This window comes from Copadichromis virginalis, linkage group LG5 (genome assembly GCF_057382275.1).
Source record: "Copadichromis virginalis isolate Kocher_CV1m ecotype Utaka linkage group LG5, C_Virginalis_male_GT1.1, whole genome shotgun sequence".
Classification (NCBI taxonomy): Eukaryota; Metazoa; Chordata; class Actinopteri; order Cichliformes; family Cichlidae; genus Copadichromis; species Copadichromis virginalis.
Window position 1 is genome coordinate 33,143,968 of NC_140622.1, and position 15,336 is coordinate 33,159,303.

General features: G+C 38.5%; 2 protein-coding genes across 11 annotated transcripts in view; both read right to left on the minus strand.

Moving 5' to 3' along the window:
- Positions 1–487: 487 nt before the first annotated feature.
- On the minus strand, positions 488–11,653 carry pfkfb2b (6-phosphofructo-2-kinase/fructose-2,6-biphosphatase 2b). 7 transcript variants are annotated; one of them, XM_085457425.1, is made up of 17 exons: positions 11,420–11,652; positions 10,931–11,086; positions 10,268–10,393; positions 9,652–9,748; positions 7,207–7,273; positions 6,945–7,019; positions 5,928–5,984; positions 5,657–5,781; positions 5,278–5,485; positions 4,875–5,021; positions 4,265–4,369; positions 3,960–4,089; positions 3,811–3,873; positions 3,659–3,723; positions 2,841–2,940; positions 2,074–2,096; positions 488–1,561 (listed from the first exon to the last, which is right to left on the minus strand). In XM_085457425.1, exons 2-17 carry the CDS (start codon positions 11,013–11,015, stop codon positions 1,496–1,498), a joined length of 1,539 nt encoding a protein of 512 aa, XP_085313551.1. In that variant the 5' UTR covers positions 11,016–11,086; positions 11,420–11,652; the 3' UTR covers positions 488–1,495. The 7 variants fall into 7 exon arrangements, 6 of the variants coding, with proteins under 6 accessions (XP_085313551.1, XP_085313547.1, XP_085313552.1 ...); XM_085457421.1 differs by having other exon boundaries at positions 2,773–2,940; XM_085457426.1 differs by lacking the exon at positions 2,841–2,940.
- Positions 11,654–11,742: 89 nt separating this feature from the next.
- The window catches only part of phtf1 (putative homeodomain transcription factor 1), a 10,784-nt gene continuing 7,190 nt past the window's right edge, over positions 11,743–15,336 (minus strand). For all 4 annotated transcript variants that reach the window (XM_085457430.1, XM_085457429.1, XM_085457428.1 and 1 more), the window contains exons 13-17: positions 15,236–15,322; positions 14,836–14,991; positions 14,595–14,690; positions 14,034–14,159; positions 11,743–12,388 (exon numbers count right to left, since the gene is read on the minus strand). In XM_085457430.1, the coding sequence (XP_085313556.1) occupies positions 12,368–12,388; positions 14,034–14,159; positions 14,595–14,690; positions 14,836–14,991; positions 15,236–15,322 (486 nt within the window). In that variant the 3' untranslated portion in view covers positions 11,743–12,367. The remainder of the gene's footprint in view (positions 12,389–14,033; positions 14,160–14,594; positions 14,691–14,835; positions 14,992–15,235; positions 15,323–15,336) is intronic.

The following is a 15,336-nucleotide window of genomic DNA, read 5'->3' on the forward strand; positions in this document are numbered from 1 at the left end:
GAAGACTGGACTGAAAAGGAGTAAAAAATCAGCCAGTGTCCAAAGAAAAGCTTTGAAGGACCCTCAGAAACCCTGGAGAATGACTGCTCAAGACCACTTTAAACACAAATCTGAGTCGCCCTAGAGTTTATTACAAAGTAAAAATAAACTCTCGGGTGGCTCAGGACTTTTGTACAGTACTGTAGATATTAGATATAAGAATTTAGAAACCAGGGTAGCTAAAGTATATACACAGTATATACACACAAAAAAAAGAAACAAAAAGATTGTACTGTGAGGCTAAAATCAGTCTTTGCAATTGATATCCTGGATGCATCTTAGGCCTAATATGTATAAATAATTTATATTAAACACCATCATAAAAAAACATAAGACACATCTTGGGAGAAACTTGAATAACGTCTCCTGAAAAACGACATAAGCTGCAAAGTTTAATGTTTAATTCTTTCCCTTTTTCAAAGCATCAATAAAAAAAGAAAAATGCAAGCCACTTCAAAATGTACTTTTAATGTCTGCTTAAAAGGCACAGTAGGCAGCTTTGAGCAGGACAACAATTTAACAACAAACATTACAGAATCATAAACTAAAACTTTGATCTATCATATAAAATCTAAAAAATTTGCTCCAGGAACAAAATACATTTGCATAAAACAAATAAAACACATTCACAGCCGGTATAATGACATGAACACAAATAGGGAGACATCTTAAAGTTTGGCTGTTTAGTTTTACTACATAAAATCCTTCTACAGAATATATCGGTATGATGAAAAAAAAACCAAAGAAACATTTAGGTTGTAGTGTCAAATGTGATTGAATGTGAACACCTGCTTAACAGATAAGGTACCTACTGCTGGTATATAGTGCTGGTAAATCCAGCAATTTAGTGTATTTTCACTGCTTTCAGAACAGGCAGATCTAAATAAACGACTTTTATTTTCTAGAGACCATAACTAGCACATTCTGTCAAATTAAGACATAAATTATGGCTTAGGAACAAATTTGACAAGATTCCCAACTATAGATTGTTTATTTATAGCATATTAGTGTTTGATATGCATAGAAAATATAACAGAATCCATTTTTTCTAAATCTAACTGTGTAAATTGATTTCCATCATTCCAATGGATAACTTATTCCTATTACATTCAGTGACATATGGAGGATCTAATTCTATCAGTATATCTAAAATTCAGTAAGGCATTGCAGGATTTATATTGAGTTTTTTGTCATTCCTGTGATATAGTATGTTGTGTGCGTTTACTGGTTTCTTTATGTGCGCATGCAGAAGTATTTATGACACCAATGATAAGGCTTCCTGTTCAAAGCCTCGGCATGCAGAGACGAGATGGAGACCTTGAGATAACTAGAACTATGTTACCTCATGCAGAAGCGGCCCGCTTTTCAAAAGAAACACTCGATTGACTCGTGACTGGATTCAGAAGTTGTCCACACTGTGGCAAGAGTAAAAGAGGAAAGAAGATGTGATCTTCACTCAGAAGCGGACACAGCCACTAGTTTCTTCTGAGCTGTCAAAGTCGCTTCCTTCGCACAGGGACTCCTTCAAGAAACGAAAAGAGAAAAAACCCTCAGTGACATTCACAAGTCAGTTTTCTGCAGCAGCACATTCTCAACTAACAAGCCACTAACAGCGACATAGTCCAGAAGTTGTGTTTTGAGACAGCTCCATTAGTATTTTATCAATATCTAATTAAGGTTTAATTATATAGTGCGTTTCTAAAGTATAATCTTATATACTCAACAAACACCACTGGATTTTCATGATATAATACATGTTGAATAGTCGTCTCTCATTAGTTTTAATAAAATTGACTGCATCTATTAAAATACCAAAGAATCAGTATATGACAAAGTGTTTCTGATAAGGTCGCTGTGATGAAACAAAGCTGATATCAACTTTCACTGTGCAAAGGTAATGGAAGATTAGAGAACCCAAAGACTGATAACCACAAAGAATAGACCACTGCGGCAACATATACCAATATGGGTTACAATGAAATGAGTTGAAATACGGCAATCAAAGGTTGACAACAAGTTTCCAAAAATACTTACAGACAGCTGCCTCCTATCCGAGTCTGTAAAGACGGGGTTGGAACAAGAGAAGGAAGGGAGAGAGAGAAAGACAGATAGAAATGTGGAGAGGGACTGAAGCACTACACCCACAACGCAAGGCCAACAAGTACACAACACATACAAATATGAATATGCATTTTAAAATGTTAACATTTTTAAACTGAAGTGGTTAATGTATTTGGGGGAATAAATTATATTTTTTAGCAGAAAGCTGACATGTCACAGATTATTTTGGGGTTTTAATCAAACTGAATCATCACTTTGGGTTTTTTAACAGTTATGAGATGATTAGAATGTGCGTCTGTCTCTCTGATGTTTGTGTGTCTTTTTCTTAACTCCACAAGGAGCTTTCCTTAGTAAAGAGTAGACATGCTGTTCTGCATATTCAACCTGTCAGCAGCCTGGCGGTGAGGCAGACGTCATGCAGCACAAACATATGACAGAAACAACATTTGAAGAAAGGAGCAATCCATTCAAGACCCAAAACATGCCCTGAGAGGAAAAGATAGATGGTGGAGGTGGATGTCATGTATGCTGATTGCAACACAGACACCAAAATTATCAAGAGGATCCAAAACTGAGGTGAGAAAATGCCAAACACATGATTACAACTGTGGCGGGACCAATTACGGAAAGACGGTGTGATTTAGAGGGGGATCCTTTAACTATCTCACTAACTTGGCTTTGCCGTTCCTCTGGCATCAAAGCGGATGGGGTGGGGGCAAGCGGTAGCCAGGGCTGGTTGCCTGCGCTGTAGAGCCTGGGCCGCTTGACCTGGTCATGACTGGACAGGGGAGTGTAACTATTCCGGCGATGTATGAGAGTAGAATCCTTCGGGATTTTACCCTGGTAGAAAATGAGATACCGCAGGTGTTAAACGAAAAAGATCTTTAAAAAAACAACACCAGGGGGCACCTGACGAGGAACAGCCCAAAAAATTAATAAAAAAAATGCTGCACTCGCCAAACTGATCCAAAGCAAAAGGTAAGGAACTGCTTCCACCCACAAAACATCAGTCAACAGCAAAAGCACAGCCCTGATTGCACAGGACAAAAAACCCCACCTGCTTCAACCAAAACCATGACAACACTGGACCTAAACAAGTCAGATAAAACTGCCTTCACAGAAAATTCATAATCTTAATATGAGGACAGACAGTAGAGTAATGACAAAGATGAGATCATCCAAGCAAAATAAGCATGCTCAGCAATGTCTTCCTTCAAGGTAAAATATCACTTAACATTCACAGGCTCATAGAGCAAGCCAAGCTGAGGAATTAAGGCTAAAGGTAAAAGTGGTTACAAGACAAGGATATAAGGAAAGGAGGCAAGGAAGCAAAGCCTAATATATACAGGGGGTAAGGTGTGATTGTGCCAAATGAACAGACACAACAAACAACAGCGCATCTTAAAATTATATGCTGAGATTCAGTGACCAATTTAGTGCGAGTAAACAATATGCATATTTTACAAATGATCAACTTTAAACATTCAATGGAACAGTGATGTTCGCCTACTTGTGCAGCTATGTGATTTTCTTTTCCGCTCATTTCAGAGCAACTTACAAGAGGCCGGTCTCGGTGCGTGTTTACTGCCTCCACATTCAGATAAAACATTTCCACTTTACAACCTACAAGATAATAGACAATACATTTACATTATCTTCTCACGTTGCCTTATGTTGTTACAGTGTAGCGATCATCAGGTAAAGACTTACCGTATGCAACAGGGGTGAGCTTGAGAATTGTGTGCAGTGGACATTTCATGTATGGAAGATCCTCTGTGAAATGAAATAAATAGCATACGGGTTCATCATTGTCTGCTTGTGTTGTCTGTAGCATGTGTGTATGTTTGTTTTTATCTCACCTGCACCCTTGTCCAAGAAGTAAGCCAGGAGACAGCGCATCACAGCCTGATGGCAGATGACCAGCACATTGCCTTGTCTCTCTAATTCCATAATAACCGGCTCCAAGCGCTGAACCAGATCTTGGTAGGACTAATGAGCAACAAAAGATCATTCTGGGCTCAATTGCTAACACTTGAAAGGAAATTAACCTTCACAGCTTGAACAACACTGGTAGAGAAAGAAAGCTGAATAACAAAGCAGAATAAAACTACTGCCGCTGTGGCTGCTGATCAGACGCTTTATTGTGAGTAGTAGTTCAGGTTACCTCTCCTCCTGGGTAGCGATAATGATATTTGTCTTGATCCCTCAATGCAAACTCCTCTGGGAATGTCTCCTGGATCATCTCGTAGGTCATCTCCTCACAAACACCCTGGAAAAGGAAAACAAATCATTTATCCTCACGTCACAGCCCACAATGAAAAGAAATGTTTCAGCACAATTTGAAATCTAAAAAAAACATAACTGGATAATTTCCCTTGATAAAATATATAAATGTCTCCAAAGAGCTAAGCCAGTTTCAAATATAATAAAGCCCAGGAAACATAAGGTGATCTTGAAGGTTAGTGAAAAATGGAGACCGATTTCATCCTCAGAAAACAGTCATCATTTAATCCTTTGATTTCATACTGTGAATAAATAATGACTTATTTCATGTGACCTAGATCTTTTCAAAGTGTTATAACCCTTTTTATTCTCCTCCGGATGCTGCTTTGACATTAAATGTGATCAAAGGGGCTGAAAATTTCGTTTGTCTTTGACTCTTACCTCTATGCAAACATATTTTATAAGTGTCTTGGAAATAACAGCATAAAGTTTCCATTATTACAAACCAGAGGTCATCTGTAAAAATTGCTATAGCTGTGGAGGGTACTGACAGCATCAATCTCATTGAGGATTTTCCACTGTTCATAAGGCACGCCAAGCTCTTCTGCTGTCTGGATCGTCCTTCTCAGTTGGCTCGTCCACACCTTCAAATCTGACAGCCTGTGTTCATCAATGAAACCACGCAGAGCGTGGGCGAACTGGGATGTGAGAGAAAGGGAGAGGCTTCAATTTATCCCTCATTAAGGGCATTTCTTGCTTTATTAGACAGATATTCACCAGTGAGAGTGAAGAAAATAGGAAATTGAGAGGATTAAATCCAATAAAGGTCACAACTCTGGAGTGCATGATATTGCAGTTTAAGAACATCTTATCCCAGTAGCTATCTTCTCTTCAGAAACTGGCTCAACAGTTCATTAAATGAGCATTAACAGAGTGAACGTGCAAAAATCCTACCTGTTTCCCACGAGGGGAAAGTTCAGAATCTCCTCCGATGCGTCCTTCAACATTGTGTTTGCTCTCTCCGTGTCGACACAGGTAGATGGAGTGAGAGTGCACATGGATGTTCATGAGGTAGTAGACGATCTTGCTCTGGATGTAGTCCTGCACCCGGTTCACCAGAAAACGCTGGCCCACGTTTATAACCTTGATAAAAGAAAGGTCCCTGCAAATGCCAATGCAACACGCCAGTGATTTACTGTCGCCATCTAGTGTTTATTTACTAATTTACAAGGTCTAATTCTGCCAATATAACAACTTTACTGTTTGGATTAATAAGAATACTTTGGAGGAACAATAAATGGTAAAGATTCAAATAATGAAAAGCAGTTCATACTTGTCATAGTCATCAGGATCTAAAGGTTGGTAAGTGACCTTGTAGCACTCAATCCGCTTCAGGAAGTCATCCATAACTCTCTCTCTGTGTCTCTCAGGGTAGTCTGGACTCGAAACCTTCACTTCCTATTATGGTTAACACATTCAAACAATATTAGTATCCAGTTCAGTTCTTACATAACGCTGCAGATGGTGTGAATATTAATAGGTAATGGAGTTTGACCCAGACAAAGTCACAGTCAAAGGTTAAATTCATTTAGGTGAGATCATACCAGGATATTAGCAGCAATGACTTCGGGGTCATCACACACCGACTCCACAAAGAACACCTGTCAGAAAGATGGAAACTCAGAGTCAACGTACGCTAAACATTCCTGAAACTGACAATCAATTGTTTTATAACAACAAATTTTACATTGCCATGAACCTAGACAAGAACTTACACAAATACAGCGTAATTAGCATCAACAAAAAACACGACACATAGATTATGAATTAGTGAGCTTTCCACATGCAGAAAGGCAAATTTAGCTCACTGAGTTTGACTTTTTCCAGTCTTAAACACAGACTGGTAGGACTGGTAGCTTCAAATCTACAGAGAAGAGAGGGAGAGGGAGAGGGATCCTGGATAGCTTTATTTTCCCAAATGTTATCTATTCAGTTAACAGCACCCTGTGAAGTTTGAAAGCCTCACAGTTTAAATTCTGTGAATTTTTGACATCTAATAATAAATATGCTAAATGTTTGAAAGGTGATTTTATTAAAATTATTCTGAAATTTTTACAAAATTTGTAGATATTGTTTTTTTGTAGTTCATTAGCCTCTTTTCTTTTACTCTTCTAGCTGTTTCTTACTTTTTAATAAATGTGTTGCTCCCATCAAATTCAAAATGAGCTCATATTTTCTGTGAAATAATAAATGTTTAAATGCTTGATATGTTTTGCAATTCAGTTTTTAATTTAACTTGACTTTTTCAAAATTGGGGTTGTGCATTGAAACTCTTTGTGTAATGTATAAATTGAGCTCATGTAACCTCTGATTGATGATAGCACGTATACTGAACAGAAACCCACAAGGATTAATTAAAGATGGTGATTCAACAGGATCTTGGGAAATAAAGGTCAGTTCAATAATGCTGTTTCCCCCCATGGCGATCGCGCTGTTCAGCAAAATAAATGTGATAAATGTAAAGACTTTTCCATGGCTTCAAGTAATAACTCCAATCTGCACAATACATTTTAAAAGTCCCCACTGGGATATAAATGTGTAAAAATAGCAAATAATTTCACCTTAAAAGCATTCTCCTTCACAAAATCTTGAATAAGGTCTCGTCGTTCTCTTGTTGTGTTTGTTGCATCAAAAACCTGAAAAAAAAAGGGCAAAAACAAAGACAATATTTGTTTGCTCTCTGTGAAATGTTTGTAGGACAGCGTAGGATTAAGACTATCCCAATGCCAGATGTGTTTCTGTTCTGGGTATTTAAAGGAAACGAGCCAACATCGAGACGCCATGTCAATAGAGAAGCATGCACATAAAGACTGAGACACTCACAGCAATCTGACCTCCCTCCTCTGTCAAGTACGCCTTCACATCTTGCAGCGCTACCAGAGCACACTGCCTGCAGCAGAGAAAGCAAACATAGCAGCAGCCAACTATAAAAACCAGATTTACTGAAATCCACCATCATCAAAGTTCACATTCTAGTGTCAGTGTCAGAAATCTGAAAATGTTACAGTAATACATTGTAGATTTCATGAAAAAAAGATTCTTTGTAGCCCCCCCACCCAAGTTTTGGATTACAGCTTTCTTCTGTGCATCAAATACAATGGTAAACTGAAAACCCCAACAATTACAAGACATGAAAAACACACATTTTTAAAATCACAAAAAAATGTTTCCCATCTGTCGGCAGTAGGGTTTAGTCACTGACCCAGTTCAATTATCATGTGCAAGAGTTATGAGGTACACAGTGGTAGATTTCTCCTCCAATAAAATGCAGGCATATAGAGTTTAATTTGTTCTGCTTGAAGGCTGACAAAAAAAAAAAAAATCAGCTGCAATGTGTCTTTCCTCAAACAATACAATTTGGAGGTGTATTTTATCTATTTGGAGGGAGGAATGTTGGAAGGCACAAAACAAAACAGCATTGATTACCATAAATGATTTTAAAAATACATTTGTTGGTGTTCTTGTTGAGTGTTAAATCAAAATGTTTGTCATTTAGCCAGAGCTTCTAGTCTTGTCACCTTAAGAGTTGAAGCTAAGGGACTGCTGGTGGTAGCTTTAAACACTATACTGCAATATATATATATATATATAATTATAATAATAATCTAAATAATAATACTAATATTAATAATAACAATAGGTAAAATAACATGAAATTATAATGCAAATTACAATTAGCATGAATCAGGAGGATAACATTTTAATGAAGTATTTAAACAGCACATATTCATAAGGTTCACTGGTTAAGGCTAAATTATCAGCAGAAAAAAAGTTTTATATCTAAATCCTCACAGCAAGAAGGTCCTGTGTTGAAATCCAAAACATTAAACTGGCCTTTCCTCAGGGTGCTCCAACTTCCTCCCACAGTCCAAAGACATGCATCTTAGGTTACTCTGTGATTGTAGATTGATTTTAGGTTCGGATGTGAGCCTGAACGGTTGTCTATCTTTCCGTATTAGCAAAGTGACAGACTGGTATCCAGCAGAGAATTGGATAAGCAGTTAAGAAACTGATGGATGAATGGCAAGAAAAAAAAAATGGTACCAAAAACAGAAATTTCAGAGAGGTTTCTTTGTTTGATTAAAAAACAGGCTATTCCCAGAGGGAACGCAGAGGGTTGACAGAAAAAATTACTCACATTTCCTTAATTGAACAGTGCAAAGGTTTTGAGGTGCTTTGGTTGCTACAATGGGAGACTTTCTATTGGCAGACAGGCAACTTAAACAATAAAAGCAATTCTTCTGATTGCTACTTGATTGGAGTGAGCTTCTTTTTTACAGCAGGACAATGACCCAGAGCTCCAAACTATGGAAAAGCTATTCCTAAAAGAAGCAGTGAGCTGGCAATCTGCGTGTAATAGAGTGGCCAGAACAGTCAAAGGATCTTAACTCTTTTGAGCTGTTGTGGGAACAGGTTGATTGTGCAGTGCAAACATTTATCTAACTCGTGGGAGGAAATTCAGGAAGCATGGGGTGAAATTTCTCCAGATTAATTAACAGCTTGAATACAAAAGGTGTACAAACCTGTGATTACTGCCAATGGATAACTCTTTATACAAAAGGAGAAGTCTGAAGGACAAAATTATTAATTCAAGTACAAATCAGTATTTTAAAACTTTATTTCTAAAGTTGCCAATACACCACACAGCTGAGCTCCAGTTTTTAGTTAACTCATAAGAAAAAGGTAGATGTCACGTGGAACTATTCCTTTAAACTGGTCTTGCTGATACTTTATAATAACAAACACAAAAACTCAGGCTGGATATCCATGCAGGTCCACAGAGGGCTTGTGTCAGCTTCAGAGTGACAGCGGCAGCTTGTTTAATATCTAGGTCAAAGTCAGCACTAGGATGCTGTCAAGAGCCCGTCACATTTTCATGATAGCCATGCATAACACAGCCCATTTCAATCACTACTACCAGATTAGACCAGGAGGAAAAGAGGCCTTTTGTTTTGTTCTTTGTTAATCTTTCTGTTGAAACACTGATTTACAGTCACTAATCACAACCATTTGTAGGGCACACTTTGCTGCTTGTGTGTATGTGTATATCAGTTTAGGCTGACTGTGGCTGAATACTGACTGCCGGCCAAAAAAAACAGCTTAGTCACTGATGCAGCAGGGAAATCTGCAAAATATGAAACCGACTAAGGTTGAATGCAAGAAATGTGACACAGCCAGTGAGGATATGACAGTTTTCTTAGTGCTGGATAAAATGCAATGTACATTGTAAAAACGTATTGTGGGCACACGTGTAAAAGTGAACCTTACTTCCTTATTTTCATGGCTTCTTCATTGTCGTGGCGGAAGAAATCATAGGACTTATAAGCTCTGACAGCCTCTCTGCGGTATACGCCCAAGTTAAACACTGAAAAATGAACAAAGGACGTTATAAATCTGCCCTGGCTGTGCTGTCGCCTCTCATTTTGGATACACTTGGATATACTTTTGTTCTAGTGAACAACTAAAACCACAAGAATTTAAGTGGCTAAATTTAGCTTCTCTTTGTGGGATCATTTTAGAATAGTTACATTTAAATATTTATTATGCACACACAATGTCAGTGGGGGGAGGTTTAAAAATTCAGCTTTTGCATTTAAACATTTTGCTTTCATTCTAATGTCACTGCTACTTGTTTTTGTGACATATATAATGCATGCCTAAGTGCTGGAGAAGAGATAACACTGATGCTGTTTTTCATGATCTTTAGAGTTGCTTTCCCACATTAACTAATTAACTATCCTGGTTTAACTTCTACAAAGAAGTAAAAAGAAATACAAAGAAGGATTGAAAGCATATGAAAGTTCAATAAAACACACTATGAAATTTTTTAAATTTGCAGCTGGCATTAACTGAAACATAATGAGAAAGAAATGTTATGTTCTACCTTTGGTTGGGACTCCTATCCAATTGAGGTAACGTGTGAGTTTCTTGGAGATGTAGGTCTTTCCTCTAGCGGGCAATCCGATCATCACGATCACCGTTGGAGAGTTTGTCATGTAAGAAGCCCATGCTGTGCAGGAAAGAGATGCAAAGAACTGAATGTCAAAGTTAAATGCAAATCATATCTGACTCATAACCAGCATTACAATAGAGAAAAACATGTTTTAAACAGGCATGCCAGTGCTGCACACACTCCTGAACAGCCAGTCTTATATAACTAGGTCATGTGTATACACAAAAAATAAAAAGTCTCTTTGGGCACAAATATCTATGGAGTGGGTTCAGAGGTGTCATCCGAAGAAATTAGAAGGAGAAACATCCTGGGAGAGAGAAGTAATTTTCTTAAGAATAGCAGAAACCACTGAAGGTTTCAAAGTATTTTTATCACTGGTCATGATTTATATTCTTTTTCCTTTTTTTTGCCAATCCAGAGAAATTCATTCCCATGTAGGTTGGAGACTAAACGAAGCAGCTTTCCTCTCACTGAGGTGATTGTGATTTGGTCAGAGCAACAAGACAAGGTTTTATATTACAAGTGCACCTGCACACTCTATAAGCAGCGATGCATGAATTAAAACCTACTAAAATCTAATTGGCGTTTACTTACAGCATTTTTTCTCGTTGACTCTGGGGTCTGTTTTCTTGGCTTCTGTGGAGTTTGCAGAGCCATTGTCTCTCTGAGTGCTTGACATATTGGAATCTTCTTTAAGCGCAATTCAGATCAGCTCTCTCTCTCCCTCAGAGGGACATAGTCCAAGTTGGTCTGCAACATGCATGCAAAGGATTAGCCTCAGACAGAAGAGAACCAGAGCTTTGTATGCAAGGTTTTCCTATCGATGTCTTATGGCTTAATGTATCCCCGGCAACATCGACTGCAGAGCAAGCAGCAGGGGAGCTGTGAATGAAGACGAGAAGTACTGCCACATCATCTGTGCACAGGAAAAATACTTGGCTTAAAAGCACTATATTTACAAAGCCGCACATGAGCGAATCATGCGGTGGTTTGCTCTCTCACTCGCTGGGGTGACCGAGTTCACTCTAACATAATTTATACCACAATCCACACAAGACGAACATACAAGAGTCAGTGTTTTACCTGGTAAGGAGGTAAATACGAAGAGACCTGCTTTCGGGACCGCCTCTGAAAGACGCAGTCATGCACCGCAGGACCGGGGATCTCGTGATCTACCGGACACAGAGTTTGCGTGCGCCGGTTCGGTTGGAGGAGCCAGTCTGGTCGGCCTGTCCTTGGTGCTGAAATGCCTCCTCAGCCGGCTGGTATAGTTCCAAGCTGGAGGTGCGTGTCGACGTTCCTCTACCGTAACGTCAGCCTACGCCAAAGCACACACCCCCTAACCACAAGGGCTCTGCAGAGGATCAGGCGCAAGAGCAAGAAAAGAAAAAGCGCTACACAAAGACTGAAGGGTGAAAATCCTTTTATTTTTTCACCATAAAGCAAAGATTTATTTATTTTTTTACAATAAGCACAACTAGCTTCTTTGCATAGTTATTTTATTCAGCATTACATACCTCATTATAAAATGCAGATCGTGGTCAAAAGACAATGGTTTAACATAACAATTGCTAAATAAATAAAACCAACCCAGAATCACAGTGTTCCCTTACTATATTTAAAAGAAATAACAGTGAATAAGACTAAGCAACCTTTACACATTATCTGATCATTCACATGCCCACATATATGTACAAGAAACATGTGTAAATCTGTCACAGGAGCCTGGAAAGAGCTCAGACCTCAGCTTGCTGCTATTTTTAACCATTTAGAGAACATTCAGAAGTCAGAGGTGAGGCACTGAGTTTGTGGCAACGCTGATGGAAAATGTGATGCCAGGTCAGCTGAGCAGCCAGCGCTGTGGCGTGTGAGAGACTTTCAGAGCATCTCAGGCTTGTGAAGGACTGATGAAGCTCAGTCGGAAGGCACCGATAACAGAGTTTAGTGTCAGTAGCTTTGCACACTTTTCGGCGATAAGAAGATGTCTGCAGACTCCAGTGTCTGACTGTTAGTGGTTTGTAGTTTTCACCTTTAAGGCTTGATTTTCCACAGCTGGAAATTAAGCAGAGACGAAACAAAACAATTAAAAAGAAAAGGTTAATCATCTTACTGTGCAAAATAATCCATTTAAAAACAGATGTGAAGAGAAAGCATTTAAAAGACATTTAAAATAACAGTCTCCAATTGTCTCAATCATGGACTGTGGAACCAGTAGCCAGCACATGCAAAATAAGGAGTTAAGACTTGTGAGATTTAAAGTGGAGCCAAACCATGTAGTATTTTAAAAGCAATCAATAAATCTGAATGAAAGAGACGCCAGTGTCATCCTGCCAGGACTGGAGTGATGTGTTCCCTCAAATGAGTGCTTGTATTTTGCACCAGCTCATTTAACCATGTATACAAGGAGTTGTAAAAATTGTGGCAGGAAATGAGGGTGTGTAGGATGTTTAATGTTGTTATTGGTGGGCACAGGCCTGACCTCAGCAATGATTATAATCTATAGCTAGCAAAACTGAAGTAGACTCTTCACATGCTGGTGAAACTTAACTACCAGTTCAATACTTTGGGAAACTCCATATTTACCCCAGCCCGCCCTTGCTGCTGCCTCATTGGTGGATACATATACTCTTTGTAGATGACTGGCTGTTTAAATTTTTGTAACATTCTTTTTCTACGTAATCACAAAATTAAGTGGAATGGTGGATAAGTATACTGGACTCATGCTAACACATATGTCATTTAAAGTGCTGTATGCAGTATACAAATCTTCATGACCCTGATGAAGGCCACAGACTGAAACGAGTTGGTCAAGTTGGTGACTTTACTACAAGTGTTGCTAGAGCTTCGGTCTCTTTAGACTCTTATTGTGCCAGAAACCTTTTATTCTGCTTTCAAAGAAGCCCTATTTACTCTGTATGTATCATGTTTCTGCATTAAGAATAGAGCCAGACACGTGAGGATAATAGCTTTGTTTAGCTTGGAATTGCATTGCATAAAGACAATGTCACACTTTTCTACAGTTGTAAAGAGAACACATTAACATAAGGTTTCTCAATTGCGTAATTCACATATAAACAGGAATTTACAGCAGTTTTTGCACATCATATGCTCTAGCTACATACTAATCAAGTAAGTATTAAGTGTAGTAAAGATTTGTTAATACTGCTGTCTTCAAGCAACCACATAAATATATATTTCTCACGTGGTTAAGCTACTCATGGGAGTTTGTCACTGTGCAGCTTTACTTCATGTTTTTCCTCTTATCATTCACATGCTAAATATTTTGAAATCTCAAAATGCACATTTCCAGCTTGTCTGCCAGATGGCTTCAACCAAAGCAAGGTTTCCAGGTCAACTCTGTAGGCTACTAACAGCTCCAACAGCTAGAGGGCAACATGCAGCTGTACTAGAACTAAATGTACAGCCTGTACTTTTAGTTGCTCCTCTGGTGATTTATTATAGCAAATATTTATAGTTGTAGTCATTATATTCAATTGTAAACACAGACACTATTTAAATGGCTCAAATTAGAGCAACAACAACCAGGTTGTACTGATAAAGTTTTATTTTTTTTCTTGAGAGATAAAAACAAAACAAAACATGGAGCCCAGAGTGATCAAGGATGTGCATCTTAAATCATCTATTTTTCTCGTCTTTTTAGGCAAATTTCAACATTTTTCATTATAACTTTACTCACTCTGATGTTGAAGCCAAGCAGGTCACTGACTACGGCAGACACAGCAGAGAGAATGACAACTTTGGTGATGTTATAGATCAGAGGGTTCACTGTGAGACCCAGCAGTCTGAAAGGAGTATCGAGCTCCTGGAAGATGTAAGGAGGAAGAAAATGTTATCTAAGATTTATGACATGGGTACCCATACCCTGAGGCTAAAAATGATCAAAGCCAGAATTTATTAAGGATGAAAAACCACTGACAAAGGGGACTCCACTTGGCCTTCATGAGAAATATAACAATTACATATTGCAATACAATCAAATTTATAGTATATCCTTCAGCACAAAGTTATTACGGCTGTCCCAAGGAGATCAGTAGTGAGGAAGAAAGAGTGATTAAGCTGATGGATGTTAGAGAGTACCAACAGAGACATGACAGGGACTGAGGAAAGAAAAAAGAAAAAGACAGAAAAATCCCCAGCTCACTGCAAAGTTATAATATTATAATTGCATTCTCTACACGGACTGCATAACAACCTTGACTGGGAACTGCATTTAGTTTCAGTGAAAATTTGGGCTTACCTTCATTAGTTTTGTAGCTAGCTTCAAAACATTATTCACAATACTGAGTTCTTCTTTCTTATTGGGCTTTTTCTCCATCCTGAGATACAAATTGATCTGGAAACAAAAACAGTTTTACACCGTGTTAATGTTACAGTGAAGGCCAAATAATGTATTTAAACCTACATTAAATCAATGGACTAATCAGCCAGAGAAATAGCCTGGAATCTTGTGTCTTTTCCAGCCTGGGGGGGAGCTTTACCTGCTCAGTGAGCAGCACAGAAGAGTTACTATACTTGGAGTTGGTCTCTGAACCCAGCGTAGCGAGCCTTAACAGAAAGAGGACGAGAGAGGCGCACCACACCATGAGCTCCCAGTTCATTAGAGACTCTAGGAATGTCTTGTGGCTTTGCAGAAGCTGAAAAAAGAAAGCAACACTGCTTACATTTATTGACCCCGGCTTTGTTGTGAAAATTGGATTTCTTTGCACCTAACAGAGCATATAAACTACTTTCCATCTTAGCTTCATGGCTTATCTTCAGTAGGGTAATATGATTAAATGGTTGCATGTTTTGAGGCAGTCTCCTTGCTATTTGATCTCCGTGCTAGAATCGCAGTATTTGCACAAAATGATCAAATCAATGTTCTCCCATATGACTGACCTGAGCACAAATGATGAATGAAATGGAAAGTGCTAAAAGAAAAATAGTGGAGACAATGACGTCAACGGAGCGCTGCGGACCTCGTCTCTGCGAAGCACAAA

Bases quoted from the DNA above. Each gene is read 5' to 3' on its own strand.
- pfkfb2b (XM_085457420.1), bottom strand. From the start codon at position 11,015: ATGTCAAGCACTCAGAGAGACAATGGCTCTGCAAACTCCACAGAAGCC. The intron at 5,985-6,944 runs GTGAAATTATTT...TCTTTCTGACAG, and splicing joins TGAAGGAGAATGCTTTTAAG to GTGTTCTTTGTGGAGTCGGT. The intron at 5,022-5,277 runs GTAGGATTTTTG...CTCACATCCCAG, and splicing joins TTTCCCCTCGTGGGAAACAG to TTCGCCCACGCTCTGCGTGG.